At 53.0% G+C, this 23136-nt stretch overlaps 9 protein-coding genes across 9 annotated transcripts; 4 read left to right on the top strand and 5 right to left on the bottom strand.

Annotated features, from left to right (window-relative positions):
• Window positions 1-1302: 1302 nt before the first annotated feature.
• B0I36DRAFT_437100 (S-adenosyl-L-methionine-dependent methyltransferase) lies at window positions 1303-2732 on the bottom strand. The gene is made up of 5 exons (XM_046162887.1): window positions 2584-2732; window positions 2393-2521; window positions 2054-2316; window positions 1795-1936; window positions 1303-1685 (listed from the first exon to the last, which is right to left on the bottom strand). Exons 1-5 carry the CDS (start codon window positions 2697-2699, stop codon window positions 1409-1411), a joined length of 927 nt encoding a protein of 308 aa, XP_046003783.1. The 5' UTR covers window positions 2700-2732; the 3' UTR covers window positions 1303-1408.
• Window positions 2733-3813: 1081 nt separating this feature from the next.
• Window positions 3814-5235, bottom strand: B0I36DRAFT_370517 (uncharacterized protein; the record flags this gene model as incomplete). Its single annotated transcript, XM_046159919.1, has 2 exons — window positions 3814-3986; window positions 4089-5235. 2 exons carry the CDS (start codon window positions 5233-5235, stop codon window positions 3814-3816), a joined length of 1320 nt encoding a protein of 439 aa, XP_046003784.1.
• Window positions 5236-7246: 2011 nt separating this feature from the next.
• B0I36DRAFT_356811 (uncharacterized protein) lies at window positions 7247-7834 on the top strand (the record flags this gene model as incomplete). Its single annotated transcript, XM_046157687.1, has 1 exon — window positions 7247-7834. One exon carries the CDS (start codon window positions 7247-7249, stop codon window positions 7832-7834), a length of 588 nt encoding a protein of 195 aa, XP_046003785.1.
• An 858-nt stretch (window positions 7835-8692) lies between these two features.
• On the bottom strand, window positions 8693-10372 carry B0I36DRAFT_258169 (acetamidase; the record flags this gene model as incomplete). Its single annotated transcript, XM_046151068.1, has 1 exon — window positions 8693-10372. One exon carries the CDS (start codon window positions 10370-10372, stop codon window positions 8693-8695), a length of 1680 nt encoding a protein of 559 aa, XP_046003786.1.
• A 453-nt stretch (window positions 10373-10825) lies between these two features.
• B0I36DRAFT_258118 (major facilitator superfamily domain-containing protein) lies at window positions 10826-12750 on the top strand (the record flags this gene model as incomplete). Its single annotated transcript, XM_046151060.1, has 7 exons — window positions 10826-11031; window positions 11091-11298; window positions 11372-11388; window positions 11450-11573; window positions 11614-11843; window positions 11892-12536; window positions 12594-12750. 7 exons carry the CDS (start codon window positions 10826-10828, stop codon window positions 12748-12750), a joined length of 1587 nt encoding a protein of 528 aa, XP_046003787.1.
• Window positions 12751-15512: 2762 nt separating this feature from the next.
• On the top strand, window positions 15513-15922 carry B0I36DRAFT_79823 (uncharacterized protein). The gene has a single exon (XM_046163375.1). The coding sequence runs from the start codon at window positions 15644-15646 to the stop codon at window positions 15872-15874; it is 231 nt and encodes a 76-aa protein (XP_046003788.1). The 5' UTR covers window positions 15513-15643; the 3' UTR covers window positions 15875-15922.
• A 1236-nt stretch (window positions 15923-17158) lies between these two features.
• B0I36DRAFT_79828 (uncharacterized protein) lies at window positions 17159-18011 on the bottom strand. The gene is made up of 2 exons (XM_046163376.1): window positions 17513-18011; window positions 17159-17461 (listed from the first exon to the last, which is right to left on the bottom strand). The coding sequence occupies exons 1-2, from the start codon at window positions 17714-17716 to the stop codon at window positions 17243-17245; spliced, it is 423 nt and encodes a 140-aa protein (XP_046003789.1). The 5' UTR covers window positions 17717-18011; the 3' UTR covers window positions 17159-17242.
• On the bottom strand, window positions 17933-18879 carry B0I36DRAFT_342914 (uncharacterized protein). The gene is made up of 2 exons (XM_046156115.1): window positions 18595-18879; window positions 17933-18462 (listed from the first exon to the last, which is right to left on the bottom strand). The coding sequence occupies exons 1-2, from the start codon at window positions 18684-18686 to the stop codon at window positions 18312-18314; spliced, it is 243 nt and encodes an 80-aa protein (XP_046003790.1). The 5' UTR covers window positions 18687-18879; the 3' UTR covers window positions 17933-18311.
• Window positions 18880-20992: 2113 nt separating this feature from the next.
• On the top strand, window positions 20993-22659 carry B0I36DRAFT_79842 (uncharacterized protein). Its single transcript, XM_046163377.1, has 6 exons — window positions 20993-21526; window positions 21671-21697; window positions 21758-21877; window positions 21953-21978; window positions 22045-22523; window positions 22572-22659. The coding sequence occupies exons 1-5, from the start codon at window positions 21105-21107 to the stop codon at window positions 22329-22331; spliced, it is 882 nt and encodes a 293-aa protein (XP_046003791.1). The 5' UTR covers window positions 20993-21104; the 3' UTR covers window positions 22332-22523; window positions 22572-22659.
• The last annotated feature ends 477 nt before the right edge of the window (window positions 22660-23136 follow it).

The raw sequence follows: 23136 nt of genomic DNA on the forward strand, positions 1-23136 counted from the left end.
TCTACGCAAGTTATTAGTACAATCTACTATGGTATATCGCCCAACTGATTCATTTTCAGTCGCATGCAATCCTTCGCGTTCTAGGCGACGTGATGTGAGGCTAACTGCCCGGAACACCAGATACTCGCTCCGCAGACACAGCGTGCCAGCTGTCGCGTACGTCAGCGACTCCTACTTGAACCATCCCACGATACGGGCGAGACTCATTTCGAGGTCATCACTCATACGAGAACGCATCGTCGAGGAGGAGAAGAAACATCAACCGTAGGTCTTAATCTAAATCCGCCCAGATGAACGATCACCCGTACTGATATCTTGTGCTCTACAGGAGCCATCCAACCTAACCAGCCACTCACTTCACGATCATACTCACGAACCATGGCCAAGTTGTTGGGCAATGCGAACGGTTGTGACAGCTCATGTGCAACCCACGGCTGCCAATTCAACCTCATGCTGGCCAAGTTCAAGTTTGCCGTTCTTCCCGTCGTCAAGGAGGAAGCATCCGTTACGCAATACCCCGGATTTCAGATTCCGATCCAGTACCTGATCAAGGGGTCCGCTGCTCTCAGTCCGTGCGAGAGGCTTCCGTACACGAAATTCGTCGAGCACCTCAAACTACAAGGATTCGATATCAGAACGAAGCGGATATCGATCGAGCTTCACCTTCCCGGAATCGGCTCGCATGAGATATTCAACAAGGAACTTGGGACGAGAATATGATATTCCTACGGAGTCGCGGCACGGAGTTTTGCAGCGTCGATGAGATCACTGATGTCTACTACTTCGACATAACGCTTCGAAATCTTCCACCTGGACCTCTGCCTACAGGAGAATCGGGCATGTCAAACCTGCCTGTCCCGCCCACCTTTAGACGGCCTGCTACGATAATGAGTCCCGAGGTCGAATCGGAGAGGAAATGATCCTGGAAGGGATGCCTGTTTCCGCAGTCACAGATCTCACTCCGTGACTCAGTGGTTATTGCCAACAAGCGCAAGTTGGGATCTGAAACACTGGAGGCAATGGGAAGGGAGGCCAAGCAGATGTTGTGAAGCTGCATCGTTCAGGCCTACTCCGCCTTATTTCAAAACCAAGGGTTCCGTCGGGAGGGAAAATGGTGAAGAGGACGGAGTTTACCAGACAACTTCTCCGAGTACTTAGCATTCTTAACAGGGAGCACATTGATACTTATCACAAGTATGTTTGCGGACGTATACGAGAAATGTATCTGTGGGCTTGAAAAACACTGCTCCTAAGCTCCAAAGACTGATTGATCGTGCTTGTAGTGCTATTAGGCACGCCTATGAGGTTTTAGAGAGTCCAGAAGATGTCTTAGGGACCTCGAACTCATCTTACGGAGCAGAGCAGTACAGGCCCAGGTAACAGGGGATACAACCAAGTCTCTCACCCCTCAAAATGCCTTGCGTGCCACAGTTATAGTCGGCGAGACTTGGGTGCACGCGCCCGCCGCACTCCCGGCCGAAGCCTCTAAATACGCAGCCTCAATCTTGTTGCGGAATTGTACCCCGCGATCGCCTGCCATCACATCGCTGTGGCTGAGCTCGTCCAGTACGTTCAGCTGCGAACAGGTCAATGCCTGGTACAGCACCGGTGGGGGATCACAAAAGTGCTGCACTGCGTCGGTAAAGCCTTCCTGCCCGAGCAGGCTAGGAATCTGTGTGACCCAGCTATATTGCATCAATATGTCAGAAGAAGATTTGGTCGCTTCTGTCAGTATTGGGGAAGCTAAAATAGCATCGCCTGAGGCTGGCGTAGGCATCAAAAAGAGGAGCTTACGTGAAGTCAAAAGCCTTTGTTACCACGCCGAAAATCTCATCCATCTCGGTTGTACTGGTATCGATGCCGGCACCCTCGCGTACGAGGATGCGGTGGTGGCCGAGAGGCTCTACTTCTTCCCATTGTAAAATGCCACCAGGTTCTAATAGTCATGAAAGCATTATTAGTTCTCTGAGCTTTTGCACCCACATCCCTGACCCGTATCGATTTGCCAGCTAGTGCTGCGTTGATTTTACATTTCTATAAAATTCTGACTAACTTAGAAGTTTGTGCACGTGACGAATTATTCGCCGCGGATCATCAAGTTGTCGAGCCACTAAGACCACGAGTCTGATATGGACGAGGTCGAACGTGCCCCAGAGCTCGTTGGGAGGGTCAGTCAGGATATCTCCGACGTCAAAGCTGAGGTTCTCTGGGAGCCAGGCAGCGTGCGGGAATTGCATCGAGGAGATGTCGAAGCCATGCAGGGCAAGGGCGAGATCCTGGAGCTCTGCCGAGCGGGAAAGGTCTAGAAGCCAGATCCTAAAGCGTGTGGCTGTCAGGAAATGCTACTCTGCCCTAAAACAAATAATGTAAGGACTGGGTTATGACGACCCACCCTGTTCCTGTCGCTAAATCCGCGACTTTATGGTGCCCTGTCTCGGCAGAAGTACGCAGTTGCTCACGAACCCACGGATGCAGAAGATACCGCTGTGTTTCTTTCCATAGATAATGCTGGAGATTCAGTCTATGTCGAGTCTTATTAGCGCATGTACGAATGCATACGTAGGTCTGAAGTTTCATACTTACCGCGATGCGGCTGCGTAGCCACGGGCTAGAACGTACTTGTCATCCGACTTGATGTTCTGGGAGCTGCCGACCGTGATTTGCTGCCGTGGTTGCGATTGCAGAGCGGCATGCGCCATTTCGTGTTTGTTCTATTAATACTCGGCCGCGACTTCTTATCGGCGACCAAAACTGATGATGGGAGCAGTCGCACCTTAGTGTGCCGACTTAGGGCATTTATTAATGCCATGGCTTACGAACTTGTTTGCTTGCCGGCGGCCAAGACATCCGTTAACTTTGTTGTTTCTCAAGTGGAGGTCGCGTCACAACGAAACCCCGCGTGCATTAGGGGTGGCTCCTTATCAGTGTTGGTCTGCTCCCTAGCAGTCGGAAAGGGAAGAGTAGTTTCTTACATATTTTGACAATAACAGACATTGCCGCACTCACAGTCCTCGAGGTCGTTGGCATATTCGTGCGGTCCTCGCCCCTCCCGCCCTTCCTCAGGACCGTATAGTGACCATCCACGGTGGCCCGCTCTGGCGCCTTAAAGTCCCTGCGCATGGTGTTCGAGAACCACTGGGAACGGTCTCGATCCTTCCGGAACACCCTCTCTCCAATGTTCGATGGGGACTTCAGTATGTCGCTGTCATTCAAGTATCTGCGCCTGCTATCTAGATGTTCGGTAAGACTGCGACCGCGGTGGGCCGGTTGCATTGTTGCACTCGGAGTTCACGACGCACCTTATATGGTGGGTTGGCCAGCGTGATCGCGGTCTATTGGAGCAGGGCACGAGGTCGTCTCTGGGCGAAAATCGGGACCTTGCTGCGATGGCTCTAGTGGGGCTTTTCGAATGACCGCCGGAGGCCGAGGGAGCGGACATCAGGGCCCCACTTGATGCAGGAGGCCAAATTCTTCTCCGACAGGTGATGGCGAGCACGTATTGGCCCCCGGACATGCACCACGGCCGATGACTGCTACGATATGCACGGGGTCATGGCGACAATTACTTATTATTGACAAATAACAAGCCGTATGAGTAAGCTCTCGCGGTCTTCAATAGCCGGCCGGCCGCCCAAACAGCTGCGATGCAGACGGTGCCTTCCCTGCCGCACGCGCAAACGCTCCATCTTGACCCAGATGACCGTAGCGAACGGCCTTCCCGGGCCATCCCCTGTCACAAAGGAGGCTCTGGCCCTGTGCGCTGCCAAGAGACAGCCCAACCACAACACCAGCAAAACCTCTCCAGAAATCCAATTATATCGCTGTCTCTTCCTCCACGTTTGCAAGCCTTAATTCATACACGTCGGTCGCCGGGTATATCCAGTCCTTCAACGGCGGAGTCGTCAGCAGCTGGCTAGCTTCGCGCGTGAAGGCGCCAGTCACGGGTTGCATCGCAAACAGGGCGGCTGAGTCGGCATGAGGCCCTCCTACAAGCCAGCTGGTAATGTCAGTATTTTGTAGACACAGTAAATCAGGCTGAAGATGTCCGTGGACCCATACTTGCCGCAGATCCCCAAATTTCAACCGACCGAGGTGCTGGAGATGCCCGATGGTAATGTCAGCGGCGCACAGAGAAAGCATGCTAATGGTCCTGGAACACTGTTTCACTATGAAGTGGAGATGTTCTGGAGGTGGTATGACGCCGTGTAGTTGCAGTTCGGACAGCCCGAGAGCTCCTGGTCGTGGTGTGAGGAAAGCCTGGAGCACAGCATCCCACTCCTCTAGCGCCATGGGGGCCTGCCGACTGGAAACGCGCTGTCCTGTGAACCTCAGAACCTTGAGGGTAGGGAGAAGTAGCAGTCCGCGGACGGACCACGCCAGACTGGTACTCGTTGCTGACCCCATGCTCACGCATGCCGTCACGATGCTGGCGAGGCTATGTACGGGTACTCGGCCAAACATCTCTAGGGTGATGTCCGTCCCCAGTATGACCTGGCCGACTTGTCCTCGGGGCGTCGGCGCCAGAGTTCTGCGGTTCCCATGGCTCGCAAGGCCCTGTCTGCTGTGCAGTAGGTTGCTGGCGGGCAAGAGGCTCAGGCGGGTGACATATTGTACTTCCAGCCACTCCGGCGTGGAGTCGATTTCCGTGTGGGTTAGCAGCGTTTTGTCAATGTCTGGAACACCCATCAGCCGCTGCCCGTTTGGGGGAGGGATGATATAGATACACTGGACGTTTGGCATGGCCAGGATGCAGGAGATGAGTGTCGGCTGAAATTCCCTCGTGGCGTCTGCAAGTGAGCGGAAAGGATGGGCCCTGCTCTGGCCATGCTTCTGGCTGACGGGACTGAGCATAGTAGCATTCGCCAGCTCCGTTGCGACCTCGTAAGACCTCTGGTAAAAGAGGGGCGGGCTGCACGATGTGCGAAGCCAGTCGGACAATTCGTGTATTGAGGTAGGGTACATTATCCAGTAAATGTCTCGGACATTCTCTGCGAGAGCTGGGTGCCGCGCAATCTCGACAAGGTTCTTCACGTCTCGGTCGAGGATGGAGATATACGCGGAGCTGTACAGGACACGCAAGTAGGATTGTTCATGGCTGCGGACGGAGAGGCGTAGAGTTTTGATGTCCCGTATGTCAAGATGCGCCAGTATGAGATCTAAAAGTTCGGGCGGGAGCGACCCGAGAGACGCATGCGACCAAGCCTTCGTGCTGTTATCGCAAGTAGAGCCCTCCATCGCGATGGGGCAGACGCTCGGGTCTCCAGAATATTTGACGGACATATGAGTGGATTGCGTGGGCTGTCTTACATTAGTATTGTCTAGAGCCTGTAATGAGGGCATATGAGATGCACTGTCAGGCCCGGTCGACCATATTCAACCTGCGCGCGGAAGGAGGTTCAGCGCCTTGTACTGTGAGACTCCTCGAGGTTACCGTGATGTGAGAGCGCCGTGATGTGTCTGCAGTATACTCTTTTGCTGGCGTGGAGCCGGGTGCAGGTCGCCACCTCGCAACTACCGGGGAAGAGGGACATGAAAATCGACGCAGAGACGGGATGCGTGCCGGGCTTTCTCTTCGAATTTGTGACGGTTGTCTAGCCTCGATGGTTCAATTCGGCGGCGTCATTTCTCACTCCTCTAGCTGCGGCAGCTCGGGTGGTCTGCGAGGCAGGCATGAAACCACGGCAACGGTGCCACCGCGCCCGCAGTCATGAACATCTAGGCAGCGATGAGCATGGCCCCAAAGCAAAGACCTCTGCTGCGTCTGATGATTGACGCCCTCGACCGCCCAGAAATCTGGCGATTAAGCTGTGAGCATTTACTAGGCCTGCACCACCGACCCTTCGCCGTTGCCCAATATCGCGCCCACCGTACAGGGCCCGGCCAGCCTGGTCGTTCTATGGAACAACGCATGCGGCGACCGTCTCGATCTGGCCAGAGACAAGGCTCGCCTCCCAAGAAGACACAAGCGGGTCAGTTACAGAACCCTGCGTACCACGCACCAATACAAAGGATTTAGATCATGGCCAGTAGCCCACCAGTAATCCATTTTGTCATCACGAAGGGCTAGCATTTAGAACCCCCTTGTCCCATGGTCTACCTACCACTCAAAGCTGGTGCCGGCACAGTCAAACGACACAACCAGCGTTCACAACCACCCGACTGCAAAATCCCACACGGGTTGCGATTCCCTTATAAGCAGGGCACGGTAGTCCAGAACCAGCGTCGACTAGGCAGGTTACCACAAAGGCCCAGCCACTGTAGCCATCATGGGTTGAGCATTACAGCAAGCGAAGATCGCAGCTGCTCCAGGTGCGGCCAATTGGACATGACGGTGCCCCCTCACCACAAAACGGCCCCAGCCAACATATCCACTGTTACAAGAAAGTCTGATACATCGAGGCTCTGCCACTATCGGATGAGCACAGAGCTATGCGATGATGATTGGGAAAGGCGCAACGAGTCTATCCTGCGTAAGCCCTGAGACTCTCAGTGCACTCTAGTCCGCAGTACGCGACTGCCTGTCGAACGGAGTCAAAACAGCGAATACCTTGGGTGTTACGTAAACTCATCAAGTGGCGCCCTGGGACCACAGATATAGAAGGAGACGAAGCAGCGGGTGCCAGGGACGGGCCACTCGACCCTGAGGCAACTCCCGCGAATAGGTTACTTCCGGTCTTTATCTTCCCGGCTCCCGCGTGCTTCCATGTCGGCTTGCTTCTTGAAGTTTCCTGAGGGACGCTGAGTATTGGTAGACATCAAGCCCGCCTCTTGGTTCTGCGATTCGGCATGTGTGGCTTTGCTGACCATCCATGGGTGGCGTATCTCCTTGACCAGCGCCAAGCAGTAAAACGAATGGCAGAGGCCAAGTATCGATAATAAGAAAGAGGCCGCGCGCCGTTGACAGCCACTCTCACAATCGCTGTTCTTGTCCCCCCTATTGGTCTACAGAAATACTGCTCCTTTTCGTAATTATGTAAGTTGACTGTACAATTGAAACGTTAGCGCACAAGCTTAACTGAAACCTGAATACTTGTCTACCTCGTTTTACGTTATACTGCTATTCGAGCATGTCATTTTTCTTTGTTATACTACAATTAGCAGGAAACGCGGACTAGCAGTTATCCTCCTCCCATGGACAAGCCCTAATACGACGAGTATTTAAACTTGGCCAGTGGAACAATCGTCCCGACTGTCTTCTCTCTTCCATTACCGCCAAACCTGGCACCACAGCACAAGTTGATATATTATGACGTTCTTACATAAAATCTACCTGTTACTTGCTACCACCGCCGTGGCCTTTGCTTCCCCACAGGCTATTTCAAGCCATCCCAACCTTGTCCCTGAATATGATAGTAGCCATGCGGACGTCGACGTATCCGACATCGTGCAACCCTCCACGTTATCCGCCGCTGCCTTCCCTAAGCGTGAAAGAACATTTGAGGATGTCCGCTGCGGTTGTGGTATCAAACTCAATAGGGGCGCCGTTGACAATGCTAGAGAGAGATTTGTCAAGCAAATGGACGAGTTTCCAGAACTCGCCAAGGTTCCCATAGGGAAGAACTTCACCATTAATGATCCTAGTCGGCTGGTAAATGCCTTTGTCATTAACTACACCCATGAGCCATTTACTATCACAAACGAAGATCTCAGGGCTGCATGGGAGGTGATCGCCAACGCTTGCGGTGGGGAAGACGTACCAGGGACAGCAGGAATCTACGACCAAGGGGCGGACATCAGATCTGGATTAGCGTTTGGCTACATGGAAAATGATAGATATGACGTGGAGAATTGGGATGGGAGCATATGGGCGTCGACCTTGGAAACATGCCCTTAGACTGCGATCATGGTTCTCTTTCACTCTCCGGCTCTAGGGCCATTAGGAAAACTGGGACCTGCGAGAATTATGTCTGGATTCCGCAAAAGAAAGGGTACGGCGTTACTTTGATCATCGATCTGGCCAGTAATTGTAACAACTCGAAATTAAGAAAGAATTGTTTTGGAGGACAAAGAACACTGCAAGATTAGGCCAAGGAAAAAGGCGGAGTGGACGATGTATTTATACACCTTATAATCATCAGGACATAAAGCCAGCAACTGGCAGTCGGCGGCAGGATGAAAGATGAAGAAAGAAGCAGGATATGGGTTACATTAGTTTCCGTTTACAGATAGTCGCTACTGCTGCGTCATGGTTCAATTAACTATGATTCTCTCCTCTCATCCTCTTGACAAGGTGCACATGCAGGACCAAGCAATATCGATTTATGCAGAGCTAAGGGAAGGAGAGAGAGGAAGAGGAAGGATGGATACATCTGCGTCCCGAAACCTCCATCATCGCAGTGCGTCTCTTTGGACGCCAAACAATCGCGCAATACCAGCTTATTTGGCAGTAAAGTTTTCACCAATACCGTAACGCGATCAGGACTCTTGAAATTGTCTGTTGGCATTGCAAGTGGTGAGGTTTGTTGTGGTAGTGGAAATAGTCCTCATTCTGTTATCGTGCGCGTTCTGGTGTGCACCACTAGGAGGTTACATCGTCCTAAGCTTGGCATGAGTACCAACTCGAATAGCTAGGAGGGTTCGAAACCCCTCAAATGTGCAAATGGGATCCTGAAACGATTGAAGTACTATACTATGAATTGCGGCGAGGCCAATGGCTACAAATAGTATGGATTGACAACGAACCTCCATTCGCCTAGTTCAAGCCAAGAATATCCTTGAGTCTGCTGAGGGCCCCAAAAAGCTCATTGTCGTGGTATTTGCGTGCTACCAGCTGCAGGTTTACTGGCGCTCCTCGGAAATCAGTTTCCTCCCAAAGCTGCTTTACCTGTTCGCAGGCTTCACTCAAAGGCTGGTATGAAGGATCGTACTGCTCCCCGACCTCTGTCACAATCGGTGTAGGAACAACGACTGCAGGATAGTCTACAAAGTTGTAGAGTGATGTGTATGTCCATGTGAAGGCTGTATCATGAGCACAGGCGGGTCCCACGTAGGCTGGGCAAATGAGAACATCGATATCCTGCTCTTGCCACGCACGGGCAAACTCAAGACGATAATTATCGCGGTCACCTCGCATATTGCTGACATCGGCAGCTGTAAGCATGCCGAAGGGTTCGGCGTCTTTCCAGATCCACTCGCTCAAGGGATGAAGTGGCTCGCCGCCCGAGAGGATCGCGTCGCGACAACCTGAGCCGCCGTCAGGCCAGTACATCCGTCTGGCCGTGCGCCAGACCTCTGCTGCACCAGATATCTCGAAAGACTTGATACTAATAGCGCCTGTATGACGGGCATCCATCAGAAGCTCACGTGCCCAGGCAATGGCGCGTTTGACTGGAGGTTGTGGCTCCACGAAGCCATCGTTCTCGACTATCCCGATCTTGAGAATCTTAGTCGAGCTTGTCTGTAAGCCGGTCCACGGGATTGGTACAAGCCTGGGATCCAAGAGATGTGGCTTGTCCGCTAGAACGCTACTCATGAAGAAGTCCATATCTCGGAGACTACGGCACATCGGGCCAGTAGAACCCAGAATGTTGAGCTCGGCGGGGAAGGGACTTGGAATGAAGCCTTGCATGGGCAGGGTGTTCGATGTAGGCTTGAAGCCATAGATGCCACAAAACGCTGCCGGTCCTCGGATGCTCCCACCGATATCTGTCCCCACACCGACGACGGACCCTTTCATGGCAATGAGCGCCGCCTCGCCCCCCGTGGAGCCTCCAGCTGAGAGATGGATGTTGAACGGGTTGGTAGTCCGACCCCAAAAAGAGTCAGTCTCGAGGTGCATTAGTGACTGGGGCTGATTAGTCTTGCAGTAGAAAACAGCACCAAGGCGGCGCAGAATTCCGACCAGCTGGCTATCAGTCTTGTCGAGGACGATGGACGCCAGACATCCACTTGAAGATGAGACACCTGCGATAGGAATGTGCTCCTTGATGCTCACGGGCACGCCGTGTAAAGGGCCGACTGGCTTGCCATGTTCTGCCAAGTATGTGTCCAGCTGCTGCGCCTGAGCCACAGCCTCTTCCATGAACCACTGCGTCAGGCAGCATGTCAACTGGTGAGCGATGATTGCGCGCTTCGCAAAGGCCACCGCAACCGCGACAGCTGTGAGCTTGCGCGCGGCAATGGCCGCGGCAAGACCGACTGTGTCATAGTCTTCGGTGATGGCAATCTCTTCAGCCGTGAGGATGCCACATTTGGCAGGGATGTCTGTGACGTCGCAGGCAATATTGTCGAGAAGTTCCTTTGGTAAGTAGTAAGCGACAGGTACTTTGTCCTGAAAAACTTCCAGTACAGCCGCACGTTTGACCTCGAAGACCTTACTACCAGGGGGTACCGGCTTTGGCTGTAGAATGGTGAACTTCGGCGGGCACCCCATTACTACCAATGGGTTTTCAAGATATTGGAGACCGAATGCAGATGATGGCAAGTGTGTAAAGAAATGAATCGGTGCCGAAACTCTTTTCCTCGTCGAGTAGTTGAGTATAAATACACACCATAAACACATCTAACAAACAGAACACAAGCAACCATGCGTAGCTCTGTCGCCAAGGACCCTGGTCCAACGATTGCACCTGGCTGCGACGATCCAATAGACGATGCTAGCACAACACACGCTTTTCAAGCAAACTGACTTGTTTAGGACAAGCAATGCTACTCTAACCTTAGCCACAATGGCCAGATACGACAGACCTGTCGTATGCACTATCCTGGAGGACATACTCTGTCGTGGAGCCTTTGCTGAGGTATTTCTTCCATATATAGCCGAGGACGTCTGCACTTCTCACGGCAGAAACTTCCCTTACATCGCAGTCCCGACTCGAGCTTCATTATGGCATTCATTACCATCCAACGGGCCACTCCCAGTGGCGAGAAAACTCCTGGGACTGTGCGCCTAGTCGGGTTGCACCACAGCACTCGTGGCCGTTATGCTGGCAGCAGTGACATCGTTCTTCACCCTTGCCCTTCTAACGACCCTAATGACCCGCTCAATTGGTCTCCGCGTCGGAAGCTCTTATCTCTTCTCTGCCAAAACCTGTAGGCCGACTTATACCAAAGTAAAATCATGCTTGCCAGCGCTGACTCGGATGTATCAGGTATACATGGTTCACTGGCGTTGCGGTTTCGACTATCTATTCTGTCCTCGTGCCATTGTCGTTAAGCTCCGGGGTTACTATTACTGCGCTAAACGAGGGAACCGGCTACATGTTCCTTTTACTTGGCTGGGGCTTGTTGTTCTGGCAACCTTTTGCACTTCGCTATGGCAAGCGACCTACATACCTGATCTCAATCCTCGGAGCTATCGTAAGCCATTCTTTCGCTATTCTGAGAGAGCGCTACGGAATACATGGAGTCTTACTGACATGCATTTCTTCAGGGTACCAGTGTCTGGAGGTCCGTACAAGCCGTCCGGGATACCAACAATCAAGTTCGCTATTGCTAACATTAGTTATAGCGCGCATATTACAAGCAATGGCGAATGGTTGGCCAAGTGCATACTTCAGGGATTTTTCATAGCTCCTATTGAAGCTCTTCCGGAGATCTCAGTCACTGATATTGCAAGTATTGCTCTGCGCTTCGTGACCGAAATCTTGCTAATTCACTCTCTCTCGCATATAGTACTTTACCCATGAACGAGGTACCTATATGGGGGTTTACGCTTTCACTCTAGCCGGTAGCAACTACTTCACCCCAGTGCTCAGTGGTCTGATCGCAGAGTATCACGGTTGGCAGTGGGTTTTCTATTGGCCAGCAATATTCCTTGGTTTTATTTTCATAGTACTATTCTTTCTAATGGAGGAAACTAACTACACCCGCAACTATTCATCCCACGAACCGGCATCCGCGATGTCCCCTTCTCCAGCCTCGATAGCTGGGTCGAGTGCATGGGAGAAGAGATTCTCCGTTGCCGCGGAGTCGCCAACTTTATCAGAAGCCGGTGGGACATACCCTGTGAGCAAGACTTACATGCAAAAACTGTCGATTTGGCAGTCTTCTCCTGGTCAGGGGATGTTCGGCCGGGCTTTGCGGTCCGTCAGATATCTGTCTTGGCCCATTATATTCTATGCCGGGTTCTCCTACGGGACTTACCTGATCTGGTTTAACGTCTTGAACGCCACGGCATCAATCATCCTTTCTGGCGAGCCGTATAACTTTTCCCCTTCCCTGGTCGGGATCAGCTACCTCTCGTGCTGCATTGGTGTCATCGATGGCGCGTTCCTTTCTGGGCTCTTGAGCGACTGGCTGACAGTCAAACTTGCCCGGAGGAATAACGGTATTATGGAGGCAGAGCACAGACTGTGGCCCTTCACCATTTGCATAATACTCATACCTGGAGGGCTTGTTCTTTGGGGTGTCGGAGCAGCCCACGAGATCCATTGGTTTGGTCTGATCATGGCAATGGGCAGCCTCGCTACGGCGACCACAATAGGTCTCACCATCTCTGTCAATTATCTCATCGACAGCTACCCTGGGATCAGCGGCGACGCGATTGTTACGGTTATCATTATCCGCAATACTATGTCATTCGCAATTAGCTATGGGTACGCCATGTTTCTGCAGCCATAGAAAATCTGAGGGTCAACTGACACTGTTCGCAGAATCACGCCATGGCTGTCTCAGCTTGGCTACCAGACTTGCTTCATTACGGCGGCATTTATCGGTCTGGCTGTCACGTCTGTCTATCTCATCATTATCCAGTTTGGCAAAAGACTTCGGGTACAAAGCGCAGACAAGTATTTTGAACTTGTGCGATAGTAGCACATTTTGGCGGTTTTTTCAAGTGCCAGGGCCTGTCTTCCGGAACTTGAGGGGTTCGGTGTCGCAGTGCAGAAGGTAACTCGCAGAGACGAGAAAAAAGCAAGTCCGCTCCTCACACCGGGCAAGGCACCCAGGTTCCGAGCTTGCTATGGCAAGGAAGGATCGGAATAGGCCCGAGGTACACACTAAAGAGAGACACTGAGATATAGAATAGTGCTCGAAGCAAGCACAGAAGATGTGACTTAAAACCCCGGCAGAGACGTGTAGCAGTGTTAACTAAGGCAATATCTCGGCCATTGAGTTTCTCTCCATGTTCTCTATCGCTATAAAGCCAAAAAGCCCTATGTTTAAGTCTTGCGAGCTTGGTGACCTTATGAGACCGCGTTGCAAAGCGTGCCGATGCCCCCAAATCTATGTCTATCCCAATAAGCTACCTAGGAACTAGCTGCAAATATGCCACAGACCACGCCGCCCGCTCTACAATAGAATATTGACATGCCTACCAGCACGCGAATGCTGCCCATGAGCCTCGCAGGCTGAAACTGGTGGTTCGTTCCGCTGAACAAGAACATTTGATTCCATGGGATAGCCGAGCCGGAACTCTGAGCCACCAAGCAGGCCCCCATCGCTGCCTCCGCCGCCACTGGTCCGACCCGCCGAGGCATGGTGCCCATGCACTGGACGAGGTTGACAAATGGCCGCAGCTTGCGGTCTTCCTCGAAGACTATTAACGGGGTGTTGACGGCCTTTCAGTGTCGCACTACTGGGGTTACTTGAAGCAGATCGCCGACCATCCAGTCTTGGTCAAGACGTCAAGCAGCGCGGCGTTGTTATACACGGCCCCTCGCCAGGCAGCATCAATCCCAGGCCCGAGGGATATATCATAGGGAAGTCGATGAAGGGAAGCTGCTCCTCGAGCGCCTCCCGCACCTCGTCCCTGCTCCCTCCTCTAATCAGCTCGGCGCCCGCCTGACCAGCGCTGGACTGGCACAGGGGAACGATGGCGAGGACCTTCATGCCCAAGTTGACTTGGCCATCATGCCGACCCTCCAAGGCACCGCGATGCCATCGCTGGCGGACTGTGCGTAGTCATTGACAGCGCCTTGGGGTGTGGTGCGCGGAGCCGCTATCAGAGCTGGTTCGGAGGAGTCGCGGAGGCAGGGAGGAGGAGCCGGCTCGATTCAGGTCGATCTCGAATCGAATCCGAGACATTGTTGAGCAGAATGAGTAGGCGATCCGCAATGTTACGGCGCTCGATGATGCTGAGAGTGGTTGCCATCCGACACGGACTCGAGTGAAGTCTTATGCTATGAAACATCGCGAGGCATTGCGCATCGTGGAATTGGCAGCCGAGAAATCCGGCAGCGGCATGTGTTTCGGGCCTTCTGACAAGTCGAACAGGCCTCGCCGCGGCGCAGTTCAACTTGCCAGAATTGCGAACCGGCCTGACACAGGGAGGCAACGCAAGTCTGCATTGACGCAAGCCTGCGCATCCTCGTCCTCGAATTCACCCCTGTTATCCCAGTTCGGCTTCTTCGGGGGTACGCGATTGCGAGAGATGGGCAGGTTGGTCCTGCGGGGTAGGCGCCAATCATCACCGTCGTTGCCGATGGGTGCTGGGAGTGTAGTCGGTGTCGCTGGGTTGGCGCAGGGTGGAGGTCATAGTGACCTGTCGGACGCGCGTCGGTGGCAGAATGGAAACCGTGGGAGAGCGCGAAAGTTCACATTAGGAGCGGGAGTCGCGTGCACACTGTACGAGCCGCGTTCGCGATCCCAGTGTTTGTGTTCGTGCAGTAGTCGTATACTGAGCGTTTTATGGTGTGCCCAAGATGATGGGGAGATACCGGAGCAGGGAAGGCGGCCTGGCGATGACCAGCGAAAGGCTGCTGTGGCGACTAGACAATGAGGATGACGAAGGAATGCTTGCGATGGGGATAACTTACAGTGGAGTGGACAGAGCCCAGCCAGCGAGGGTCACTAAAGGCCCCCACACAACACCAGTGTCGGCCCCGCCATGGTTGGTTAAGTTCCGTACCTCCCCGCTAATCGGCGAGTGTGGGCACAGGCGCATCCGATATGTCCATACTTGCATGCAGCAACCCTCCAACTAGCCAGCGACATGCAGGCCGCGGGTCGCCAGGGCTGGGCTATCCAGCGCGTTCGGTCCGCCCTGCTCCCGAATGGCCTGTTCTTGGAATGCCTGGAATATTCGCAGTGTCGCAGAGCTATTCTAGAGAGCACCGGACAAAGGTGCAATGGAGGTGACTAGCCAATCAGCTTTGCATAAGATAGACTCTTGTGATTCGTCCTGGCCCGTCAGGATGCTACAACGAGAACAAAGAACAGAAGGGCAATTTAGTTGCAGATGGAGCTGCGGCCAATCGGATAACTGGGCAGAAGTGCAATATTTCGGCCGTGGCTTACCATTACCATAGCCACTGTCACTGTCAAACCAGGTGGCAGCCTTGCCAAGGCTTGGGCGGTTGAGCTCTGCAGCTTTGCCCTTCTGCACGGATTAGCTAATTGGTCGTGTTGTGTGCAGCCAAGGGAGGGTCTCAAGGGTATGGGGGTCAGAGCGCAGCCCAGATGCAAGACGTGACAAGGATCAATGCAATCCAGCTGTACGGTAGCCGAATCGGGGTTTCACGCCACTACATTGCGCTGATGTCTAATGAAAAAGCTATAATCAAACCACCACATGCTACAGTACTGTTATCTACATAATCTAAGGCGCCAGATTTGGCTCCAGAGCAGAAAACACACGACGCCCGAACAATGCGAGACGCAGCGCTAGAGGAGCGCAGCAATTTTAAATCCGGATTGCAGCCGCAATTGTCCGGGTCTCATGACCCTTCTAGTGCATTCTACGACTTATCTAACTTAACCCGCAATGGATGAAGCTACCACAATACAACTCCAGCGCCGTAAGAGGTCCTATCATCAGCGGCAAACACTTAGCTCCGCCAGACCCGTCATTGCTTCCAAGCGAGAGACTCCATCTCAGAATCCCAGCGATCCTGGACGATACCACAGATCTATAGAAATCAATAGCGAAAATATTCTACACGACAACTCATACTCTGAAGTCGTCGTTGAGTGGCTGCGCACTATGTCTCCCTGAGTTTTGTAGGAGGGCGACCCGAATGATACCGAGGATAGCGGCTGGAGGATTATGCTATCTCAAGTCAGATAAGGATCTCTAAATCGAGCGGAAAGCCAAGATTGTGGTCAGCTTGGTTAAGAAGGGGCCCAGGGGTTGGACGCTTGTTATTCACGGCGAGGTAAACTTGGGCTAGATGCGGGCTAGTACCCGGCTCGCCAGTACAACCCGCAAGACCCAAGCTGCCATGCAGCCTACATCTGTCATCGTAGTCACGATCTAGGGAAAATATTACTAGTACAGAAAGCCACATCCCAGGATTGCAGGAACTCAATTATCCCCTCTATGGAATCCTTCTCCTACATGTGCACGGGGGGCCGAGAGACGGGGACTGATTTATGGGGCCGATGTCGAATGAAAGAGGATGATCAACCAGAAAAACGGCCTATTCCGGAATCGGACACCGTACTATGCAACCCTCCACTACTGCGCGCAGCGCGCCCGAGTGTGGAAGCCACCATCAGTCATACCAACCGCACGAGAAGTTCCTAAGCGGCGGTCTTGTATCGCGCGAAGCCACCCGCTCGGCATCTGCTCCCGGGGTCCGTTAGTGGCCCCTCGCGGTGACTGTCGGCAGCATAAGATGGTAACCGCCGCGCCGCGGTCGGGCTCCACAGCTCCTATCTCCTCGCAACATCGCCTCTGCGCCTGTTTGTCCCATTCTCCACAGAGTCGCGCCAGGATCATTCGTTCCAAGACCAAAGTCCGACGCCGTGCTGCGCCCACAGCATACCGGCATTGGACCTCTCGGATGCGACCCTCAACAGCGTCTACGTCACATTCTTGACTTGATCGCAACTCGTTGAATGGTTTGTCAACTATGTTATGGACGACATTCCCTCGAGCAACGGAGGCCCGTCATGACTAGACGAAATCTGAGCAACTTAGAGTGCTGCCATTCTTGATTTATGCACTTTGTCATTTCTCTTATGCATCACGTTGCAGAAACGTTATTTTGACACGCGGAAGGGACGGAGATTCCATAGAGATATATTGCATAATCGCCGGCTCGATATCTTAAAGAATAACGGCACATCTGACATCAACTGTAGTCCGACCCATTTATGTTTTGCTCATATACAACAACAAACCAAAAACCTGGGAACGGTACATATCCGAACCTATGAACTGGGTTCAATTATGGCTGGGACTAGGAATTGATGAAGTCGCCGAAGGTTCCGTTCTGGTCGAGTTCGGGCTGGGCAGAACTCTCTCGCTCAACCCGGAGGAGATAATATCCTTGATCCTGTACAATTATTAGCATCGCTTTGTAAGAATCCCCTCTGAAAACGTACATATCATGATTGTGCTCTCCCCTACACCTTTGCGTTAGCCGCGCTTATTGGCTAATATTGCTCCAAAATCTCCATCAGGGTCTGAGTCAAAAAGCTCCTTCAAGTCAAGTGATGGCGAGCTGCATGAAGATCTTGTGGCTTCGGGTTGCTGAGAACTGCCGAGGTCACGGTGGTCTTCCTGCTCCATCTGCACATGCGTAAAGTCCGGATCCTGACTTTCGCCAGTGTTCCCAGGCAACAGCTGCTCGCGAACCTATGCTATGTTTAGCTAAAGACTCCCCTGTCTAGAGTACGAGGAGCCTACAAATTTATTGATGTCCGGGAATTGCATTCCTGGTGGCAGATGACAGACCCCTTCCATTTGCCGGCTTACTAGGTTGAATGTGACATATAGCACAAACGTGTTGCAGGCCCTGCCGAGTTTTTCGGCTTTCGCTTTTGCGCTTTGCACATTCTTTCGGTGCTTCTCCTTTTGCCATCTGGTGTGATATTTGGGACAGCCCTTCATTGTGCCGAGGGTGGTGGGCGGTTGGGGCCGATACTTGCGTGTAGTGCGCGGAACGTTGGAAATGGCGGTATTGGCAGATTTTAGGTTATGGCTATGGATAGTGCGCCGCACAGCTCTCGTTCTCTCATCTCCCTAGGAAGGTTTGCACAAGTTCTGCCATAGCCGCTGACACTGAAGGAGCCGGAAACGGCTGCGGTACTTATCGGAACAGGGCGACAGTAGTGACCACCGCGAATCGTTGGCAAACTTCGTTATGTCCTTCGTAAGATGATGGCAAACTATAACGCGGCAAACATTATGCAGAACATTGAAAGGCCAGTGGTAGGGTTTATATATCCTTATAGGCCTCCGGTACCTAACCTAGAGGTGCCTGTATACTTTTGCCTGCATAGTGCAGTGGCTTATTGAGACCGTAATAGCCAGTTTATGTCTGCCCATACATAAAGGGTCGCTGGGGCATCAGCCAAGTCAAGGGAAGTCAGAAATGGAGGGGAGGTGGAGCTTTTATAGACGGTACATAGTACTGAACCTTTTGCGCACAGTCCTAAGCCACAGCTGGGTCAATATGGCCCGTGCGGGAATCATCTCAATTAAGTTATTTGTGGACACTGATTGCGGTCACTACTGTACTGGTCACAGCTGCCAAACGAATCGTGGCGTGTTCTAAGCTCGCCTGGGGTGAAAGACGCTGGGCACCAAGGCGGGCAGGTTTGTGTGTGTGTGTTTGTGGATCCATGTTTGTGGAACTCGAGTATATCCCGTGGGGGTTTGTTCGCGAATGTCTGTGGGTGAGGAGGTTTGTTTGGACGTGGAACCTTAGTAAATTGGGTCGAGCAGAGCATTAATATAATTGGTTACAGCCGATGAGCTCCACAAACCGGCACAAACCTGAACAAACACACAACTGCAAGTGTAAGTCCAATGAGAGCGAGCGGGGCCTTGTCAGATCCACACACTTCTGGGTGCCCATGCTCGTGCTGCAAGCTCACGACGCCTGCATCCCTGCTAGTGCCGCAGTAGACTCGGCCGTCATGCATGAACGGACGGGGCTCTGCCAGCCGGGGCGGCGCACCGGGGCCGTGCTGCTTCCCGACTGAGCACGGGACCCTGTAGGGCATACGCCGGCGATATGCAGCATCATCACAAACTTGGGCAGTCATGTTGGTCATGTTTGATTTGAAGACTTGGCAGGAAGTGGCGGTTTGATACTGGACTGGGATGTCCCGCCAACCCCAAGTTCTCCAAGAAGCATCACGAGCCGAGACACGGTCCCATCCCAAGTTGGACGATTTGTCCTACCCCGGTCGTGTGCTGGGAGGGGGAGGTCCGTTGTTGGTTCTCGTCAACAGCCACCATCAGGTCCACTAACACGGGTCTCCGCAACCCCTCAGACGAGTCAGCCGAGGGGGAACCACCTGGTCTCTTTTCGGCGCGCGCAGAAATTCACGCAGTCTGCTCAAGCTTTCACGGTGAGGTTTGCGTACAGTACAGTACAGGCTCACGTTAGAGATCAACCACATGAAGGATGGGCTGGCGAGTTATAACCGTTAGCAGAGCTCTCCAGCTGCACCATATGGCTCTCAGACGAATGCAGTCTGATTGTGAACCAACCGGCTAATCTCATACGAAGATCGCCGTGCGATGGACATCCCCCCATACAATGTTATCCACATGCGGGTGAAGGGTTTCCCTGCAGATAAGGCGACGAAGAAACAATCCTCCGTTTGTACCAACCGTTGTATGTACTGTAATGCTGTAATCCACTTTTGGAGAGTAATTGTTATGGATCAGTCTGCACGGTATGCGCCACAATGCGCCACAGCATGCTGGTCTGTGCGGAAACGTTCTTTAGTGCTAGAAAAGCGGACACATTTAGTGGTCACTACTGTACCCATCCGGCTTAGCAATGCTGCGCGCCGGACCATCTTGGGGTGAGCTCCTCTTTGCGTCTTCAATCGGATTTTCAAGTCTCTGGGCGGTCATAAACGGCCCGCACGCGGAGGACCGGACGAGTGCCAGTGACAGAACTTTGTGGTTCCCGTTGTGGGAGGGAGGTGGCTCGAAAGCGTGGAAGTTAATAGCGCCACCTGCCACCAGCCGACGAGTAGTGGATCTCGTGCCGCGATGGCGCAGTTTTCCGAATCGTCAGTGCATCCGGCAACACGTCATCTTCGCCAATAATTCATGACTACGGTACTATCCCGCCTGATACCCACACCTCAGACTGGGGGCAGAGACCATTGCCCCAGAAGTGGTTCCTTTCTGGCACTTCCGCTCTCGACCACGTTGGAACTTTTTGGGTGTGCTGGCCTGGTCCTTGCTATTCTTGCGAGGCTCGTAGCCACTAGTCCCCCATAGGCAAATCGAGCCGGACTTCGGTGGAATTGGCCCTTGCCTCGAAGGACATTGTTCGGACGATACCAGGCGCCACAGCCCGAATTGTGGGTCGTCAGTTCCGCGAGTCATCTAGTATGGCGATAACCAGTGACGCCCGGGTGGTTCCTGGCCGTTCCTGGCCCTTCTCATTCAGACATATCGTACAAGTCTCGCCTAAGATGCCGCCGTCTTTGATACGAGCGGGTCAAAGGCGTCGTTCCAAAGAGTGTACCTAATGCTGGCTGCCCCAATTGCACTTGGCACAGGAGCCGACACTAATATTGTCAAGCACGGCATCAGCCGATGAGGTGAACGCTTTACGTATTCGTGGGAGAATGGGTTGCGCACACGGTGTTTGCCGCACGATCCACTATTATGTCAATCGCTGTGCATCTCCACACAGAATGACCTGGTGGAGGCCAGCGCAAAAAGTTGCGTAAATTCAACCGCCCCCCCCCTGCATTGTCCTCGTACGGTGCTTGAGAGTATGGGCATGGCAAAGCTAGTGCTTGATTCACTAGTGCATCAATGCCTCCGTGCTTCCCTTTCTTTACGCTTGTTCTCCTTGTTCTTCTTTAAAAGGATGCTACAGTACAGGACCAATCTTACACCAATTTGAGCGCTGCGCATATCGCACAAATACTGGCGGAGGCGTCCGGGCACGGCATGCTCGGTTTTGGCGGACCTCCGCTTTGCTCATGGGCAAGGGCACCCATGTCTGTGACCAGGTTCTCACGCCACCCGGTCATGGAGCAAGGCCACTTCTGGCTGCTTCACTCCCTTACTAGCGTGCACAACCAACATGTTAGACCCAACATTTGCCTGCATGATCATGACAATTATCGCGATAGCAAACAAGCCAGATTGAGAGGTCGACTGAGTGAATGCATTGCATATAAATTCGATCACCCGTCCAAGAGTGTTTGAAAGGGAGCTGGCAGCAGAGAGGCATTCGAGGGCTTGAGGAACACATACCAGATTTCCGTCGTTACTCCACATCGGTGCCCGGACCATGGTTGCCCCGCACCAGGCGATGCAACCCTTTCAGCAGCCCCGGGGACATCCCCAGTTCCAACCGATGCAGACGATGCAAAACTCACCGTTATTCCAGCAATCCCAGTCACAGCAACCGCTGCACGCTCAGCCGCCACAGCAGTCGCAGGCTCAGCAGCTACAGCACGCTCAGGTATCGCCACAGTCGCAGCCATTACAACACTCTCAACAGCCGCAGTCCACCCAGTCCTCTCAGCAGCCGCAGCTGTACCAGCAGCCTCAACCGGCCCAACAGGCTCAGCAGCACACGCCCGAGCAAGTCCACTCGCAAATCCAGATACCATCAAGTGTCGATCCCGGTCAATCACGACCCAACAACGGGTATTTCCTAGGAGAAATTGATCCCCTAGACTATGTTCAACAATCATCGTCAGCTGCAATGTCAGTCAGACCCAGCGGTCTTATTGGAGAGCTCGACAGAAGGTCAGTGATCACGCAAAAATTTGAGCTCGCACTGTGCATCTCACTGACACCGCCCTCACATGAAAGATTTGCTCAAATTGGTCGGAAGGTCGACGCTGTTAGAATTTTACTGGAAAATCTCGGGCGAGTGTAGGTCTGCCTGGCTTCATGGCTTGACAGCCTTATAGATCCAATGCTCACCTGCACTAGTGTGGAACAACAACACCAAGAATCGTCAGAGGAGTCTAGAATACTGAGTGGCAGAATCGCAGAGGTGGATCTCAAGTCGGCGAAGAATGTGGCGACGGTTCTTAAGGCCATTCACAAGTTGTAAGTGAGTACCTTCTTCAGTGACGCAAATGGGTCTCCCCCTCCCACGAGTTCTGATCTCGATCTCGTATTTAGCTCCATGGCACCACAGCCCAACCCAGGTACAGCGCTTTCGCATCATACGGACGATCCCCTCGATCAAACATCTTTGCCAACTATGGAAGCAGAGAACAGTTTGGGCAGTGCAGACCATTCAGATTCAGGCGTCAATGACATATCCGTAAATGTCATGCCGGAGTACTCGCCAGCTGCAATACCATCTGACGATACTCTACCTCAAACATCATCAACTACGAACGAGCAAAGAAGATCAGATCGACGACGTGACGGCATGGCAGGAAAAGGCGCGGGCCGGACTCAGACAGATGCAAGAAAAAGGAAAAAGCAATTGCAGAGGCTTCATCTAATGGTGTGTTTGAATCAAAGGAGGTTACCTCTGATGAACTCATTTTAGTCGTATCAAAGAGAGATCGCACTGGTATTGAAAAGGGTCAACATGAGGGGAGCGCTGCTTTCAGCCCTCGTCGGTGAATGCTCTGAAAAGCTGGCGTCTATCAGAATTTGCTCTGCGCCACTCTTGTTCTAACCCCTGTCATCGCCACCGGCAACTACCCAATCGCATAGCTAGGCAGGTCCCGACAGTTCGGTACGGCCCGCACGTGACGCTTTTCCAAAATAGCGCTAATGTAGACAGCTGGATCCTGCTTGGCCCGGGCGCGTCATACATGTGTCAAGGCACCAACCCCCTGGACCTAGCTACCTGCAGTAGCCTTCAAAAAGTCCCTGTCGAACGGGGTTCTTAGCGCGCGTCCACATGCATGTTGCATTTGACGGAATGGATCCTCGCCCGCAAGATCCGCGCCCTCATCTTCCCCTTTCTCACCGCCCTCCGAGCCGGCCACGCGGCCGGCTCGTAGGCATTTCCCGGCACCCCGCTTAAGGAGGCCTGGTCACTGTTCCCCGTGGCCGACAACATGGGTATCACGACAATTGTGCTGGTCTTGGGTCTCGGGCCCGTGGTATCAGCCCTGCTGAGCGAGATCAATTGGCGGTGGTAGATCGTCGTGTCGTGTCGTGCCGGGTCATATTCTCGCTTGTCCAGACGAGATACGTGTTCATAGCCTCGTGCGAGGGGTTACTGGCCGCGCACTTTTGTCACCGGCGCCGGAAATCGGTCCACGCTCATGGCCCTCTACTCGCTCTGTTTGCGTGGGGCGTTCGTTCCTCTTGACCAGTGAGTTGATAAGCAAGATCATAAG

The sequence above is a fragment of the Microdochium trichocladiopsis genome (genome assembly GCF_020744255.1).
Source record: "Microdochium trichocladiopsis strain MPI-CAGE-CH-0230 chromosome Unknown B0I36scaffold_20, whole genome shotgun sequence".
Taxonomy (NCBI): domain Eukaryota; kingdom Fungi; phylum Ascomycota; class Sordariomycetes; order Xylariales; family Microdochiaceae; genus Microdochium; species Microdochium trichocladiopsis.